Raw genomic sequence first — 18138 nt, 5'->3', positions numbered from 1 at the left:
AGACAGAAGCTTATAGGCTCAAAAGAAAGTCACATTTACACAATAGATTATGCACTTTACTGGTGATTTGGATAAAATAATTCCCTTACAGTAATCTTCCTGAGAGGAGAAAAGATATTACGAGACTGTAAACTAAAGACTATTTTTGGCCAAGACAAAAAGAAACTTTTTTTATTATTATTTATAATTACAGTCTTTTAGTTAAATTACATTAATGTTGAAAGATTTCTGAAGGTGAGTTAATTCTTTGTGGCTGTTGCTTCTCCATCAGATTGACATTTCCACAGGTCTTACACCCCATTCTGTCTTCCCTCTCACACTTGCACCTATTTTTCATATACTCTACAAGATGCTATCAGTCTGATACTGATTAATCCACACTTTTTCACACAGAGACAGACAATTTTAGCTACCCAACATTGAAATCCTTAAATTAAATTTTGTTAAAACAAAAAGCAAAGAAGTAGTTAATTTTCACACTTACAATGACCTTATGCACTTCAAAGTAAATATCCAAGAGAGTCAACTAAGGAAGTAATATAAACTGCAGAAGAAAAAAATGTTTCCTCTGAAAATTCCAATACATTTAAACATTTTGAGCATTCTCTGTGTAGTTATACTGCTCCATTTTTTTAAACTAATTGCTGATTAGAAAATGAGAGTCCTATCATAAAAATACTGGTACTTAGCACTTTAAAGGAGAACAGCTCTGCAAGAACAGGAGTATGTCAGAAAAAAAATGTAAACTTTTTTCCCCCATTCTTAATATAAAGGAGTAGTTCTCAAGGTCACATGAACTGGGTCCCAACCTATGGAGCCTGGCATGCCATACACATGTACTTGTTTCTTAATAACTAGATACATAAATAATAGTTAAAAAAACCCCACAACATATCACATCTGTCATTTCAGTGCAATATTTTAGCTCATAAAAGGAAAAATTATATAATATGTCAATTGCACCAATGCTGGGAAAAGGAAAGACTTGCCTGTTACTGTTGGGGTTTTACTTGCTTGTTTGAAGAGATGTTGGGTTTGTTTTGGGGTGTTTTGTTTTCTTTTATTCAGATGTCAGTGCTTGTTTCTTCATGTTCTCTATGGTGCTCCAACATGGATCAAAACATTGATGAGACATCACATGGACTGAACTTAATCGACTTAATTGACACACTTCAAAGTCACTATTTCTGATATGGCTTAAACTGGGCAAACTTTGAACCTAACTCCCTGCATGGGTTTGAACTGAATATTTGGAAGCATTTCTTTACTGAGAGGGTGGTCAGATAGTGAAACAGGCTTTCTGAAGAGGTGCTTGATGCCCCATGTCTGTCAGCATTTAAGAGACATATGGACAACACCCATAACAACACACTTTAACATTTGATCAGCCCTGAAGGGGTCAGGCAGACAGACTAGATGGTCACTTTAGGTCCTTTCCAACTGAAACATGTTCTATTCTGTAATTTATCACTTTTTCAGGAAAGCCCATGAAATGGAGCATAGAAAAGGTATCCAATGAACAGATTAAACCATTACTGTTGCCATTCTAATATTATGGTGCAGTGAGGTGCCAAGTTTCAAAAGTACAGAAATTCAGAGAGACTAATAATACTGGAAATGTAATGAATATTCTGCAAAATTATTACATCTCTTCATCTGAAATACTCCACTCATTTCTACACTTGAGATGATAAAGCAGACATAAACACAGTCTGACACTTCCAGCAGAAATTTCCATAGCATAGGCGTTTGCTCTACAGTACACAAGTTCCCATCCAATTAAAATATAACAAAATACATTTTTTTTCCCTGAAATATTCTGTTTTAAGCTCTAAGTTTTACCAAGCCCAGATGCCACCACTTTCTCACCATATATCAGACTACTCAACATCAACCTTCATTTGCTGATACTTGGCTGGGATTGTCCTCTGACAAATCATTCTCTCACCTGTCACTCAATAGGCCTGCTGATAAGAAAGATGAAATCTCCAGAACTTCTATACTTTTTCTCCTTCCCTTCCTTTTTACTATGATAAAGGCTGAAAGATTTTTATCCACTAAACACAGACAGAAAAGCCTCAGAGTCACCATTTTGGTGCTGAAAACAATGATAACGTTAAATTCTTTGAATTATGTACAGTATTTCATAAGTCACCATAGTGATGGTTTGATATACATAACAAAATGAAACCATCAGCTGGTGCAACCACTCACCAAAGTCTTAGGACCTCTCTCACACAAAGCCAGTATTTACTCAGGGTGGACTTGCAAAGGAGCTTTGGGGCTATGTAAAACATTCTTTTTATTATTGGTTTATTCCTGATTCAAGCAAAACTAAAAGCACAACAAATTTATATTGAGGATAGCCAAAGTAAAATCCCTAGGCCAAACATACTCCAGGATGCTTAACTAGATTGTGTGAGAATAACTGCAGGTTCCAATATATGTTCTATGTGTATTGCATCCACTTTAGGAAAAGAGATGGGACACAATGTACACCAAAATCTGCACTTTCCTGATATGGCTGATTTTGTGGCATCTAAATTCAGCTTGTAATCTCTGCAGAGCAGGACCTTTGTTTCCTGTTTGCTCTGTAATTACTACAGAAAATTATAGTCTGGTATAACTGAATATATACTGTTCTGACACAGTTTTTAAAATAACTGCGGACATTAAATGTTGCCCACCAAACTGTCAGTGGACAAATAATTTGATCCCATTCTGAAAACTTCGTTTCTGAACAGTTCCTTTTTTATTTCCATTTATTTTCATTTTGACTAATTTGGTCAAACCCAGCTAGCATAGCTCTTTTGCTTGTATCATTGTGGATAAAAATGAAATAAAATGGATATTTTTAAAGTTTGTGTGCCTGTTTCTATTTAAATTTACAATATTCTGTGCAAGCTACTATTTCTAACACAGTACTACCTTGAAACACTGACCAAAACAGCAGAGAGTGAGAGGTTGGTGAGGATACACGAAGAAGCAAAAAGAAGCACATCTGGAGAAAAAAAATGGAGGAGACGTGGAAGAGGACAGCGTTGGGAACAGGGCTGGAGGCACATCCTTGGAAGGAGACACTCACAGCATGTCCTGCCTTCACAAGCAAACCCCTCAGCCAAGGGCAGAGGCAGCTTTCAGCCCAGTGGGTTGCTCTGATGTCTTTTTCATAACCCCCCACTGTATCTTCAAAATGGTTTTCACAGTTGTAAATACAAAAGGTTAGGTACTCAGTGGTTTCATAGATTATTAAAAATCTTCCAATTATTAAAATCACCCATAAAATACATAGAAGGATAACCATGAAAATGCAACAAGTATGTTGACGAAAAATTGATGCAATGTTTTTCACACAGATGGCAGGAGATGTGTCACAGCACAGTTCCTGGATTCTGTACTTCAGGGGTTTTCTACCAGATACAACGTTTGAAAATCTCATGATTCCTGAAAGTGCTGACCGGTCATGAAATTATACCATCTTTCCCAAATTTAAAACCAAATGCCAAATCCAAATGACATTCTTAGCTGTTACTGACAAGTATTCTGACAAAAGATAGGTTCAGATATGTGATAATATCAAGCCCAGTAACAAAGAATGTCAGCATTGAAATGCCGACATTCACAGAGAGAACTCTTGTAAAAAGTAAATCCTAGTAAACAGTGAAAAGATTTAATATAAAATACGAGTAATTTCTATGCTTGTATAGACTGACTGAACTTAACTTTTAAACCTTCAATTAAAATAAAATCATGAATTGAAGCTATAAACTAAAAATACTAAAACTGTACATAAAGAGAGTGAAAACTAGGGAGATAATGTAGCTTTTTAGGGGGTAAATGCGACGCTTTTGTTAAAAATGGAGCTTTAATACTTCCCTTAAAGAAAAAAGGGAATGCATCCAAACCATATAAGGCAATACTTTTGAGACTTCCAAACTTACGACATATTAAGCAGCCCTAGCATTTAGCAAGAAATAGAAACTGCCTGTATTAAAAAAAATTAAATAAAAAAATAATTTTCCAGGATCTTGAATAATTATAGTCTCACAGATTTTAAGGTTAGACAGCAACTTCACTTATATAATCACAGTGATGGAATTTCATCAGTAGATAGGGAGTTTAAGTTGCTTACAAAAAGAATTTTAACTTTGAAAATAATTCTTGAAGCACATAATGTTAATATATTTAGAAATAATGGGCAGTTGTTTCTCTTTCATTTTCAAAGCTTGATAATTTTGGATATTTACTTGCAATGAAAATGGGCCACAAGTATGCTTAGAGGTGATGTAAGTATTTCTAATGTCAAATTATTTACTCTACTCGTTTTAACATTGCAAATGGAGCCTTTCCAGTATCAAAGAGAAAAAATATTCCTTTCTGATTATCTGGCCACCACACAAGTCAGTGGAACATCTTCTACCTCAGAGAAGATGTAAGTCAAATCTCTCCAGCATTTATTATTTTACATAAATGTTAACTAACATTTGCAAAATGAGACTGAATTCAATTTTGAAATCTAGTGTAATTAAACCCAGAATTTTTGCTGTAACACTGTAAATAGGAAGTCTCACATTAGATACTGTTAAATATGTTGAAAAATCTAAAATAACTCAGTGATTGCTTCTCTAAAGAACTAAATGTTCTTGGCAGTTTTGGTCAATTAAATGTTTCAAAAAAATATTTTAACTTCTCTAATTAAGATATGAAAGAAAGATTTTGAATCCTGAGAAGCACTCTCAATTTACTTCACATTTGCATACTTAATTCTTCAGTACGTTTCATTTTTAAATATTCTTCAGAAGGATGTGGTGCTAACCATTTCAGAGGCTAGATGGTAAATGAGTAAGAGCTGCCATCTCATCCAGTGTGGCAGTTTTGCTTATAAAACTTTTGCCAAGTGAATTTGTTTCTTTGTGAAGCTACTGAGACACTGGTCTTGTTAAACTAAAAAGAGAAAGCTCCTTCAAATGAATATATGTATGAAGAATTTTCACAAAGACTCTAGGAACAAAGACAGGTAGTTACATAAAACCAATCCGTTAAAATATGACTCCTCTCAAGCTTAGAAGAAGGAAAAGATGCCCCTAACAACATTATGAATACCACTTACCAGAGCAGGGGAGCAGACAATTCTACTTGGGGAAAGGAATTACCTGCTGACCTCATTTCATGTCTGCTGGTGGTTCTGGGCCACACCCACTTTCACCTAATTGGTGACTGGGTAGGTTCAAGGTTGAGGGGCAGAGGGCTGAAGATTTGTATGCTTTGGTGCTTTTACTCAAATCACCTCTATCACCTCAGTCTCCAAATATTGTAAGAACTACGGGGTGAATGGCAGAATATTAAACAGGCTTGAATTGTCTTGACACTATAAATTACAAAAACGTTTTTATCTGTATTCTGACTAACCACCTCTATTAACTCAATCCTTAAATGATAACCAGCAGGTTAAAACAAGACACAAAGCAGACTCAAACAGCAGCTCTCCCACAATGCTGTACCAAATTGTTCCCTAAGCTAAAAAGGGAAGTACATTCTCCTTCTGTCAGGTGATGGTATATCCCAAGTCTTTCAACCAGTTAACTTCGTGTACCCATGTCTACCTCATACAAGAAAGCACAACCTGTAAATGTGAAGCATCCCCTACCAAATCATGCTGTCCTTATTCTGGGTGGCTGGTTTGTGGCTTCCTCCTCTTCCCCCCCCCCCTCCCCCCCCCCCCCCTTCTGGACCTCATTGAAACTATTTACAGGCTTTTTTAAAAAGTATTTAATATCACTCTTTCCTTCAACACAGCCTTACAATCTCACTGGATTTTCTCTTTGCACTCACTTGGACTGTTCACAAGTTCAGAGTTAGCCAAGAACTCACTTTTCCTGATGAGAGATTTGGTCAACCATTCTGCTCTCTTAGGTTTTTTTTGAGAATAGATGACAAACTTTTACTAATACTTATGATTTGGATACAATCAAATGCCTCTATACAACACAGCAATCCAGGCTTCCTGTCTTCAAACACAGACTGATTTCTAGCAACTGAAACTTCTTATCTATTTAGAAGTAACTAGTCTGGAACTAGCCAGTTCCACTTGAATTACCACACAACAAGTTTCGTAATTATCTAACTTTCTTCACAGGATTGAGATCTGAGAGATCTGAGCAAGCCACCAGCAATGATACCACCTAATACACTTATCACCTCTGGGATTACCAAAAAATCTGTGCCACTCCTACTCAAGAATATAACCAGAACTGAAGAGTGGTCACCTTGTAGTCTCACAGCCTTCTTTGGAGCACTATGACATTTGAAGTAGGCAGCTGAGATCTTGCCCTTTGTCCATTGATCCATATGTTTCCAGTATATATAGACTGAGAAGTCATATCTAACTGTATTTTCCCGATCATTCAGACATTTCTGGGGCATGTTATTGCCCATTCTTAAAGGGCAACTCTCCCCAGTGTTCCAAAATAGCTTCTTGCTCCTTCTTAAAATGTCCCATAACTTTCTTACAGATCCTATAGCAGCAAATGTGCACCAAGGAACTGGTTTCAAATTATATAATTTTCTCAGAACCATGCTATCCCTTTCAGAGCTATAGTTTTATCTTGTTACTGACATTTTGTTAAAAACCAACAGTTTCTCCCTTGCTTCCTTTCTATGGCATAGGAAAAACAAGTTGTCAGATGTAAAGTAGTACATCGCAATGATTAGTAAACTTTACGGGTTTATGACATGGGAAAACTATTGCTTAGGTTCTTCAGAAGTTCTAGAAGTATGTGGAATCTAGAGAATAGAACACTTGGATTTATTCAATAATTCAGCTTAAAAATATCAATAGGATAACTGGAAAACTGTATGCAAATACAGTTTGTTCTTATACTTTTTTTTTAGTCTTGATAACTAGGGAGTTTACTACTAGATGACAAATCCCAGATTGTCTGAATTTATTTTTTCAACTGGTAAACTCATCATTTGTATTCAATAGTTCTAAGAGAAAACCACATGGATAGCAGTACAATGGAAATGGCTATTTTATTAAGTTGTCGAGAACAACAGTACAGCTGTAATTCACTGCGGAGTTTCTGTACGTTTTGTAGTGAAAGTGATGTCAAGTTGATGATTTTGCCATAAAACTGTCAAATACAGCAAACTACTAAATAAAGGCATGTTATGTAGTGGCACAGAGACACTCAGACTCTTTCCAGATTAGTTCAAATGCAGCTCTGCTAACAAGCAATTATAGCATAAAGGTTTTCTTAAAAAAAAAACAAACAAATGAACAAGAAAAAACCAAACCCAAACAAATAAAAAACCAAACCACAAAATCAAAATATCTCTTCTGAAGACATCCTCTATAAATTATTCATGCATTTGTGGACTTGGTTTTTAAAACTGTCAAAGAAAATTTCAAAAGGAATCATTTGGTCCCAGAGCGTAATTCTTGACCAAAATAGTCTTCACTGAAATGCTTGTATATTGAAATGCTTGTATTTATTGCTAATATTTATGTATTTAGTGTAATAGAAATCAATTAACTTCTCAAGTGGTATTTTGCGAGGACACTAAATTTCACACAATTTCTGAAGAAAGATGTGTGTTACTTTGGTTTATAATCTTGAAAGGGAGATTCTTTGGTCAGTAAGAGATTATTTCTTCATACAGTTCTATAAATATTAATTTCCCTACCTTCTCTATCACTTACACAGCCAGAAAACACATTAGCAAAATTGGGATGTAAATTACTAGCAAAGTAAAACCACAGAAAGTTTATGCACTGTTATCTCTTGCATATGTGTGAACACAGCAGTAGGAAGGTCTGCTATTTAAAGTTTCTTATATTTCCAGGATCTATCAAAATCTACGACAGTCTTTGTAATTGCTTTGGTATTTCTGATTCTAAGACTGTAAATTTGTTTGTATTATCTCTCAATATATTTCTACATGGACTTGTTACCAGCTTTCTGTATTTATACATAGAAACTGATGGAAAATAAGAGCAATTTTCAAATTTTAATTACTACTAAATTCAAAGTTGCTTGTAAACCCATTCATTTTAAAGAAACAACATTTTCATCAGTAGTAAAGCAAAGTGTTTTGGAGCTGTGATGTGTTATGCAGAGAAAAATGTTATTGTAGAGCATATGGTTCTATTAGAACAGAATGATTCTGTATTAAAAGAGCAGAGAGGAATCTTGATTTTTCCCACAGCTTTTTCCCACAGCTTTTCCACAAGACTAAATGTAATTATTATTCTTGTGTATCCTCCAATGTATAAGTTGTAAACAAACTATGAATTGAATACATAGAATGCACAAAGATTTAAGTATAACATTATGCAAATGTAAAAAAATATTTACTTTATAGAGCCTTCATAGAGTCAAGGTCTTTATAAGTAGTATAGCTCCAACAGTTTCATGCAGAAAATGGAGTAAGGGTGGGGAAAGAAGGTTCAAAGAAAAGAATTAGATTGTTTGAGCTCATCTTTAACTACTGGTTTTATTTCCTAAAGAAAGACTAAATCTATGCAATACTATGACAATTCTGTTGAAAAAAAACCTCATTACTATAGATTTTTTTTGCAATTCATAGGGATTTTCAAATGTCTTTTTCTTCCTTTTGTATAAAATGTTTACCTTGTTTGTTTTTAGAAAATACTTCACAAAGGAAATAATTTTTCTAAATATATTTCAAAGTTAGACTTTTACAAACATAATATTCATATTTCTGCAAGCAGAGTGACTTAAGAGTTAGCAATGTTAGCACAAAAGCCATAACCTTCAGAGTTTAATTCCATTTGATGGCACGCAAACACATCCTGTAATGAAGAATGCAGCCAGCTCTACTCCTGTTGAGTATCTGAGTCTCATTTATTATTTATAATATATCTCTTCAGTGATATTGGCCAGATGATTGTGTTGGGGTTTTTTTCTATCACTTTAATAACAAAAGGCAATGAACAACCAAGTCATACAAATTAACTCATCTTCTCAGCTTTTCATTTCTCAAAGCGTGAGATCCCGTGCTTCCACCCAGGAAGTGCACTAGATATAGTCAAGCCTATCAGCTCCTACGTGACAGACCAATGCAGGCCTGAATTCCCTTTCCTTTGTGATGGGATCTGATGCATCTGGCACCTGATGATGCACTTTTGGGCACCGTAATATACGAAAGATATGAAGCTTTCAGAGAGTGTCCAAAGGAGGGCAACAAAGATGATGAAGGGCCTCGAGGAGAAGCCGTATGAGGAGCAGCTGAGAGCACTTGGTTTGTTCAGACTGGAGAAGAGGAGACTGAGGGGAGATGTCCTTGCAGTTACAACTTCCTTGTGAGGTGGGTAGGAGGGGCAGGCACTGATCTCTTTGCTGTGGTGAATAGTGACAGGACCCGAGGGAATGGCCTGAAGTTGTGTCGGGGGAGGTTTAAGTTGGATATTAGAAAAAGGTTCTTTCCCCAGAGGGTGGTTGGGCACTGGAACAGGCTCCCAGGGAAATGGTCAGAGCACTAAGCCTGATGGAGTTCAAGAAGTGTTTGGACAATACTCTCAGGCACATGGGGTGACTTTTGGGAATGGTCCTGTGCAGGGCTAAGGATTGGACTCGATGATCCCTGTGGAGTCCTTCCAGCTTGGCATATTCTGTGACTGTGTGTCAGTACAGAAGGCTGGTTGTGAGAGTGGTACACAGCTGCTGCAGAGGAGCACCAATGGCACAGTGCTGGTGTTCAGGTCATGAAATAGAATAGATTAAATGAGTACTAATGACTGCTAAAACATAACCATGTAATCTATTAGCATTCATGAGCAGGGGAAAATCTCAGGAAATGGGAAATGGTCTGTGGATGAGGTAGTCAGAGAGGATTGCAGCAGGACCTCAATGCAAGGTCCAATTCAAATGAAACAGATCAATCTCCACCTTCTCTGATATATAGAGGAAAAAAAGTCATGCAATTAAAAATATAAAAATTACTGTCCTTTAAAAGAAATACTTTAGATGACAGTATATGTGGCAAATATTCAGATGACAATATATGTAGCAAATATTCAGAAACACCTTATGTGCCATTAGCATCTGTTTTACCCCCAGATAAATATCCTGATCTCCTTAAAATTTAAAAGTAATAAATACATCTTGAATAGTGTTTAATATTACCTACAAATATAAATTACCTACAAATATAAACTAAATAAACATGAAAAGCCTTCATGAATCTAGTTTGCTGCCTCAGAAGACTGGATCAAAAATGGCCTCGATCATACTATAAGATGTACTTGAAAGAACATAAAGGGACATGACCTGTATCTAATGCATCATAAGCTGCACTTTTGTAGACAAGGATATTGACAGTTTCAGCATAAAAAATTAATTGCTAAATCACAGTAAAACTGAATTTTTTACTTTAAATTCAAAACTAATTGATAAGTTTGGGAATACTTACAGACAAAAACTAAGAAATCATCATGTATCATGTAAAATGTATTCACCACACTGCTAGCCACAGATGCAAGCTGTAATATATAGTTGTGTTACCACATACTCATTCATGATTTACAGTCCAATAGATGCTCTCCTTTTTTTGCTTTATGAGCAAGAAACATTTAATCTGTCTTAAAAGGCAATTTCACTTAAAGTGAAGTGCAGTTTTCCAACAGAACAAAATTCAGTCATGCATACAATTCACACGAGGGCATAGAGGAATTATGCTTGCATTTCATGTAAGTCTACAATTCTTATCTTCTAAAGACTTGTCTCATAACTAAAAATTAAAACATACTAGAAAATACTGATAAGAGTGCTACATTGGTTGTAGCTGTGAAGTTAAGGTATATGTACACACTTCATCTGAACTTAAATATGTGATTCTAACATTCATTTGCATGTCAAACAGGAACAGATTCTTATGCAATAAGCACTATCCTTTTCTTCTCAAACATTAGTTATAACACAGCTTCTCTCGCTCCCAGCTGTATGTTTTCTTCTCATGGCAAAGGAAGAGAAAAGCAGTTTAACGATGTTATTTTACATAAGATATGGTCTAAATAGTATCCATATGTGAGTCAGACAATAATGCAGTCCAAACACACAATGTGATTTTGAGATATTATGAAATGTATTTACCTGATGGAATAAAAAGAAAGAGATACTGTGTATGTAGATATATTTAATTTTTAATTATGGGGACAGAAAAGTTGAGTCTACATTTATACCTTCACAGTCATTAGTCTCAGGGAGGAATTCCTGATTGCCATGCCATGATGTACAGAACAGTTTGCACAAAGCATTTGGCCTGGATCTTTCCTAAGCTCCATAGCAGACCTTGAAAACCACAAAAAAATTCATTTTTCATAGCTTTTAGTCCTAAGTACTCAGAATAATCACTGAAGATATATAGAGCAGTCCACCACAGAGAGCTGTTTCTATAGCACGACCTTGAGAGTGTGTTTCAGCCCATAGTGTGAGACATAAAGACGTGCAAGCATCCAAGGGTAATAACGCTATGTCTTCTATAGACTTCTAAAACCTAATCTACTAATTTTTCCACCTTAGTCACAGCTAGTTGGTTAATTCTGGATAGGGAAAACAGAACTGAAGAAATAATACAGAGTAATGCAGAGCATCATCAGTCTTGTGCGTCAGATAAGATGAAAGAAGAGCGTGCAGCTGTACTACGGGGGATGGAATCGAAAGCTTCTTTCAAGCCTGTGGCTATATTCTGTGAATTCTTTCTTTCTTTCTCCTTGTTTAAGAATAAATGTATTTCTTTATCTACGGTGCTCACATTCTATATTTCATATAATGTCCTTCCACTATGAAGACGAAATGAAGGTGAAAAATTTGAAATATGGGATCATTGACTTTCACTGACATTTACTCTATATGCAATTTGGAAAATCTGTATGAGAATTGTCTCCTGATGGAACTCCCCTTCTCATGGCAAAGGCATAAAGTATCTGAAAAATACTATGCTTATTAGATATTACAACATTTTCCATGTTTGTTGAAATGTCATATGATAGAAGAATCACCACTTACTGCGGTCAGTAATTATTGTTCTGGCCTCTTGATTGCTCGTCTTGTTTTTCAGATTTTGTGCTGCAGTTATTAGTTCATCCAGCTGGGGACGTCTTTTCTCCAGATCCTGTAGTATTGCCTAGTTGAACAGAAATACAAAAATAAAACGAAGTTAAAAGCATATAGAACTGTTGAGAAGACCACATATTGGGACTTCTTTTTTGTGCTTGCTTAATTTAAAGCAAAAAGATTGCTTGCTATTTCAAATATTATGAAGAATTATGTCTAGACCTTCTAAGTATTGTTCTTATTCTTTATATAAAAATACCAAGGATAACTTGAAATAATAATTAAAAATCAACTTATAAAACTAGACAAATAAAATTGACAATCATTCTTCATTTTTAACACATAAAATTATGCAGGATAAGCTATTCTCCTGTATAAAGCTATAGAAAGGCACTATTTTTCAATATTCTTTTAGATTTTATGAGGTATTTTAAAGAAAGATATTAGGGTTTACTATCTTAGCAGATTACACAGGCTTTTCCTAGTAAATCATGAGGTCTAATTAATAATGTTTGGTTTTTAATATTTCAAGACTGTTTAATCTATTAGTTAAAAGCCATTGTAAGACTGTTGATGTCACTTTTTCTGTCCTGACACCTTACCTAGCAGAAAAATAATTAACACAATAATTTCTATGTTACATAAATACATAAAGCCCAGGCAATCTGAAAATGGAAACTCAAGGCAAGTAAGGTGTATAAGATCTATGCATATATTACTTTAACTTAATTTGAAGGAGTAGGGAAGAGCAAACAAGGAATCAGTACAATCGTTTCTCAGATGAGAAGCATCCAAGTATGTATTTAAAGACATTGACCAAATTTATCAACTTCAACTCCCTATTGTGTAGTTTCCAGAAACGATGCTCATTAGATTTCCCAGTCTCGGGAGTTGGAAGTAGCAATATTTATTATAAAACTATAAACAAATTACTTTTTTCTGCCCACAATTTTCAGTCATCAGAACAGAACAGTATACTGTCAGATAGCTAGTAGGTACACTATACCAGCTATCAAGCTGGCAAAAAAAGGCCTGAGAAGAATTTATTTTTCAGGTTTGTTACATAGACATTGGTTAGATAACCTGTTAACATGCTCACCGGGCTGCTGACTATGTGTCTTGAGTATTCTATTGTCGTAGAAGTCTCCCCTTTCTGCTCCTTAAAATGTTGGGGTTTTTTCCTAAATAATCATACTTTATACCTAAAAGCTTTTATTCACTGACTGTACTGGACAGAAAAGACCTGCAGTCTGATCTTGAATTTGACTCTCCAACTTGAAACTAGTGTTGCATAATTTTTACCAAGTTGAAGGTGACAAAGGTTGAAGGTAACTACGGTGTGTATTATCAAAAGCAAGCTAAAAGCTTCACAGAGTTTCCTTTTGTTCAGTTACAAACTCTTAAAGAAGAAAGGTAATTTTCAAGGTACACATCTAGCTGCACCCTGGGAAATTCTTGCCTTGAACTTCTGTATCACAAGTTCTTTAAAATCTATTATAAATGGCTTTCTAAACCCAAAAGTTTGGATGGTATTTTTTCACTCGTATACTGATTGAATTGCATACGGAGACATGTAGTTAAAGCAGCAGCTTGCATAATTAAGCGAAGTCTCTCCTTATTGAAAGCACTCAAGAAAAAGAAATAAAATCTGCTGATGCAGTTACTACCTCGAGATATCTATGTGCCTTCTAAACTCCATTTTCTAGGAAGACAAGTTAATGAATGACATGAATTTTGCAATAGAAAAAGCAGTCTCACTGTAGCTGAACAACATCTGTATTACACACATTGCCAAAATGGACTGTGCAGAAGGAGCATTAAAACACATACATGATGCCCAGATAATTAATTCTGTGTCTTCCAAAGCAATATTTCCCTTTCTCTCTCCTTCCCCTACTGTTTAGAAAAGGAAAACCAAATTAAGTGATTGTAAGGTCTTATGCCAACAGTGACTCTGTTCCCTGAAGTTTACTAAATATAATTTTTATACTGGATATACTCAAATAAAAGGATTTATCTGATCCAGCCAGAGTCTCCAACTAGACATTAAATGCTGTGTTTGTACCACAGAAGAAAGCTGCTGTTATAGGAAACTTAGTAGGAAAAGCAATAGGTAAGGAGAGCTCAAGAAGGATTTTCTCAGTACAAAACTGAGTGAATGGAGCTGCTCTGTGCATAAGGGCTTACAAAACAACTTAACCCCAAGACCTGCAACTCCTCTACTGGACACTCAGGAAGACTAAAAACGTCTCTTTAAAGTGAGTCTTGTTGGATGTACTAATGTGTATTTTTGAAAGGTCAAGAAGGACACCTTAAAACTCTTATACTATAAACAGATCTGAAGATTCTCAGACCTTTCAGTAGAGAGTAACACATACCTATAGAGCAGATTTTTTTTTTCTTACTCTTAGAAAAGTGGCCACTCAGAATAATAAAAGCAACATTTTTCAAAATAATATATTTTTTCCTTGATTTAATAGAAAGTGTCTGAGAACGATACCAAAGAAATGTTTTATTTTATTCAGTAGAATTCTATTTTAAAATTGCTACAACATTTGTGGGTCTACATTTACCAACTGGTACAACCTTAAAGATTTAACAAATATATGTTCCACATGGTATCTACCTTGCATGTACACATAGAAACCCTGATAGAAGCTTGGATAAAAGTAGCTACTAAAACACATCACTCCTAAGCCTTCCTATGGTCTAGTAGCATGAAAATAAACAGCACCACTTGAGCTCCACTTAAAGTACTATCAAATTCAGAAAAATGTTCTGTGACTAGCTAAACTGATCAAACAAACTGATTTTGTGAGTTAACAAAAATACAGATAATTATACTAGGAAGAGAAGTGCTTTGATGAATACAAATTAAAAAGACCACTAAATACGATTTTTGGGAAACATAAAAATTAAATAGCTTTAAAGTATTAGCTGAAATGATCTGAAACAAACAAACAATAAACCCCCAAACCGAAATCAGAAGCAATTCATATCTGGAGATACTTTTAAAAACTTTTATGAATTCAGCCAAATATTTAATGTTGTAAAACTGGATCCTCAACAGAAAACTAAGTGGAAACCATTAGAAGATACTGTTACAAGAGCCATGGGAAGAAAAACTCATTAATAGTGGCACCCTGGTGGAGGCACAGCAGATGCAAAAGACCAGATGCCTCTGATTTGGAATGTCAGCACACTGAAACAAATGTGCTATATAAAAACGGGTAATACAGAAATAAAAGTTATAATGAAAGTATTTTCAGAATAAATGAAACAGAAATCTATCTAGTCTCCATCAAGTCACCAAAAGCACGGGTACAAAGACTTAGAGAGTCAGTTAAACTGAAAGTTTTTTGTTGTTTTTTTAATAAACACTTATGTTCTTTTGCACATAATTTCCCTCTAGCCTTATTTTCCTAGTAATAATATATTTTGGAAAACATTATAGAACACATTTCAATCAAGAAATTTTTGTTTAATTATAAATGTAAATCCATATGAGCAGGTCAACAGTGAAGAAGGACCACTGACATCCATGGTTGCACAAACACATCTTTAAACCCCAAAAGAGCTTTTCTTTTTCTTCCATATATCTATGAATGCCAACATAATGATGCTTGGAGACAGCACAGTAATGGAACAATGAGATATAGCCATCAAACCTACCTAAAGTTTGTTAGAAAGAAATGCTATTCACTTTTAACAATCTTTCCATATTTGTGGATAGCAGCTGCTCAAAAGAAAAATCCAATTTTCAGGCTCCTAACTTTTATGATTTTCTAACAAAAAATGGGTGTCGAGATATGGAACAAATTGTTCAAGTCAGTAACTGAAATAACTTGCATAAAAATTGCTAAAAAATAAACTGAAAAACTGAAACAGGTGAAGTGTTAGAAATTCTTGGAGGGACTGCAAAGTTTGAGACTGAGAATTAAAATATTTTCTAGCTTTATAATGTACAGCATGCTGGAGCCTGCATATTTGTCACTGTAGCCATGTGTACAGCAGTTTATGTAAAAGATAAGATCCTTAAAATCTGTCCAGTCCTTTTTTCTTTCCTGACCTTGTGACAAGTGTTACTAAACTGGAATAGCTGAATTACAGGGTGTTACCAAGTTTTATACATTCAACTAATCATTTACTAGTGGTGATTATGCGTGTTTGCTCTTCAATATTTTGAGCAACTTTTCTCACGACAAAGCCAGGACTCTTCATCTCCCTTTGCTGAATTCAAACATACAAAGAAGAGTTCAAGTTGCTGTTATATATGACTGAGCTTCAGTCTGTTTGAGTCTTTAAAAAGCCTCTGGGTCCACTCTTGTAACCAATTTACATTCCTATGCTGAAAAACCTCTCTGAAAATATAGATGTTTAAGTGTCACTACAAAAGATTGAAATAACATTGGGTAAAGCAGGTCCTACATTTACTATTTAGTGTTTAACTGAGAAGTCCTCTGCAGTGTCAATGACTACCATGTCTTCACAAGTTTTCAGTGTATTCCAGTCAAATACAGTTTTTTACCTATTTTATACTAACTATAAGAATGCTAATAGTGACTGATCCAAAAAAATTATGTTTGGACAAAAAGATGATTTAAGGAAGACCTTCCATATTAAGAACAAACTGGAAGCACTTTTTATCATCAACAACCCGTGGCTGAAGACTAAGACTTCACAACTATTTGGGATGATTTGGTTTGACCCACTCCCAACCTTGTTAAATGAAATGAACCAATGAATCAAAACTGGTTCTGATGATTAATTAACTGAATGATTAATATGGGAATGTAAGAGAGAAGGAAGATATATTTCTTATCTTACGAACCTATTCGCTCCTCTGAACTAATTTACCATGATATACTCAGAAAAAGCATAATTCTATTAAACAATTGTTCAGAAAGTTATTTGCTCATTTTTTGAAAAACTTTAGACTCTAAACCTTAAGTTTAAACAAAAAATGAACCAATAATTTCCCCACCAAAATGTATAGCCATGACAACTTTTACTTAAAACAACTGAGTTTCTTGAGGCTGGTTGGTTCTCTAAATATAATGTGTTACATACAAACGAAAGAGAGAAAGCTTTGGAAAAAAACTTGCTAACAATTTCAGAAAATGCAGATATGCAACACCTACAATTCATTTAAATAATAAAATTGGCTTTGTTAAGATATTCCTCCCAAACACAATTTGAATTTGTTTTCTTGTCACTAAGCAGGAAGGGAATATGAGAGAAAATGATCATTTACATACTCCTTATATTTAAACATAAAATTATGAAACAAAGAAAGCAATATAATGGAGTGGAGTTTTCTTTTTTGAAAACAACTTTTGTTTTGACTATTAGCTGTTTTCCCTGCAAAGCATGTATAATTTTAGGAAAACACAAAGATCTAGAGCTACTATTTAGCAGTGTTGACAGATGACTGGTGCCTGTCAATGAAATCAGAACATTAACAGATGACACTGTGAATTTGATTTTTCCTGAGTGTTTTGTGCAGCTCGTTTTCATAAGCATGTACTTTTATGCCCACTTAGGACCACCTCAAGAACTGCCTAAGCAGCTCTCATCAATGTCAAAGTAAATATACCAACTCCATCAGTGATGCTGTGGGAAAGCCACCAGTGACAACTCATCAGCTGTTGCACAAGATGAGTGAAAAAGCATCATAGAACTTTTTGTACACTTTTTTTTGTGATGGTCACTCATTAAATTATGTTGCTGGTATCGTAAATGTCTGAGGCTTGTTCCTTTACAACTCAGGAAGTCTGGTCCATATCAGGAAGTTATGACAGCAAAACGTGCAACATGCTGTTGATGCACACCAACCAAACCAAACAGAACGGGGAGTATTTAATTCGATTCTCCATGTATTGACCAAAAATGTAAGGCGATGGTGATGGTGGGAGCTGGGAAAACTCTCATCCTCCCTCTCACCCTGCTCCATATTTGTCTTTAGGAAAGGCTTTGGAAGCAGGTATTTCAAGAGGGTCAAACCATCAGCACCTTGCTCATTATAACTGAGATTTCTTGATGGACTGCACTGGAGTGCATC

At 35.0% G+C, this 18138-nt stretch overlaps 1 protein-coding gene across 11 annotated transcripts in view; it reads right to left on the bottom strand.

The window, feature by feature from the left end:
- The window catches only part of DMD (dystrophin), a 922945-nt gene that overhangs the window by 276059 nt on the left and 628748 nt on the right, over window positions 1-18138 (bottom strand). For all 11 annotated transcript variants that reach the window (XM_032679549.1, XM_032679551.1, XM_032679556.1 and 8 more), the window contains one exon: window positions 12030-12147. In XM_032679549.1, coding sequence (XP_032535440.1) covers window positions 12030-12147 — 118 coding nt within the window. The remainder of the gene's footprint in view (window positions 1-12029; window positions 12148-18138) is intronic.

Source organism: Chiroxiphia lanceolata, chromosome 2, assembly GCF_009829145.1.
Source record: "Chiroxiphia lanceolata isolate bChiLan1 chromosome 2, bChiLan1.pri, whole genome shotgun sequence".
NCBI lineage: Eukaryota > Metazoa > Chordata > Aves > Passeriformes > Pipridae > Chiroxiphia > Chiroxiphia lanceolata.
This window is presented reverse-complemented; position numbering and strand designations above follow the sequence as displayed.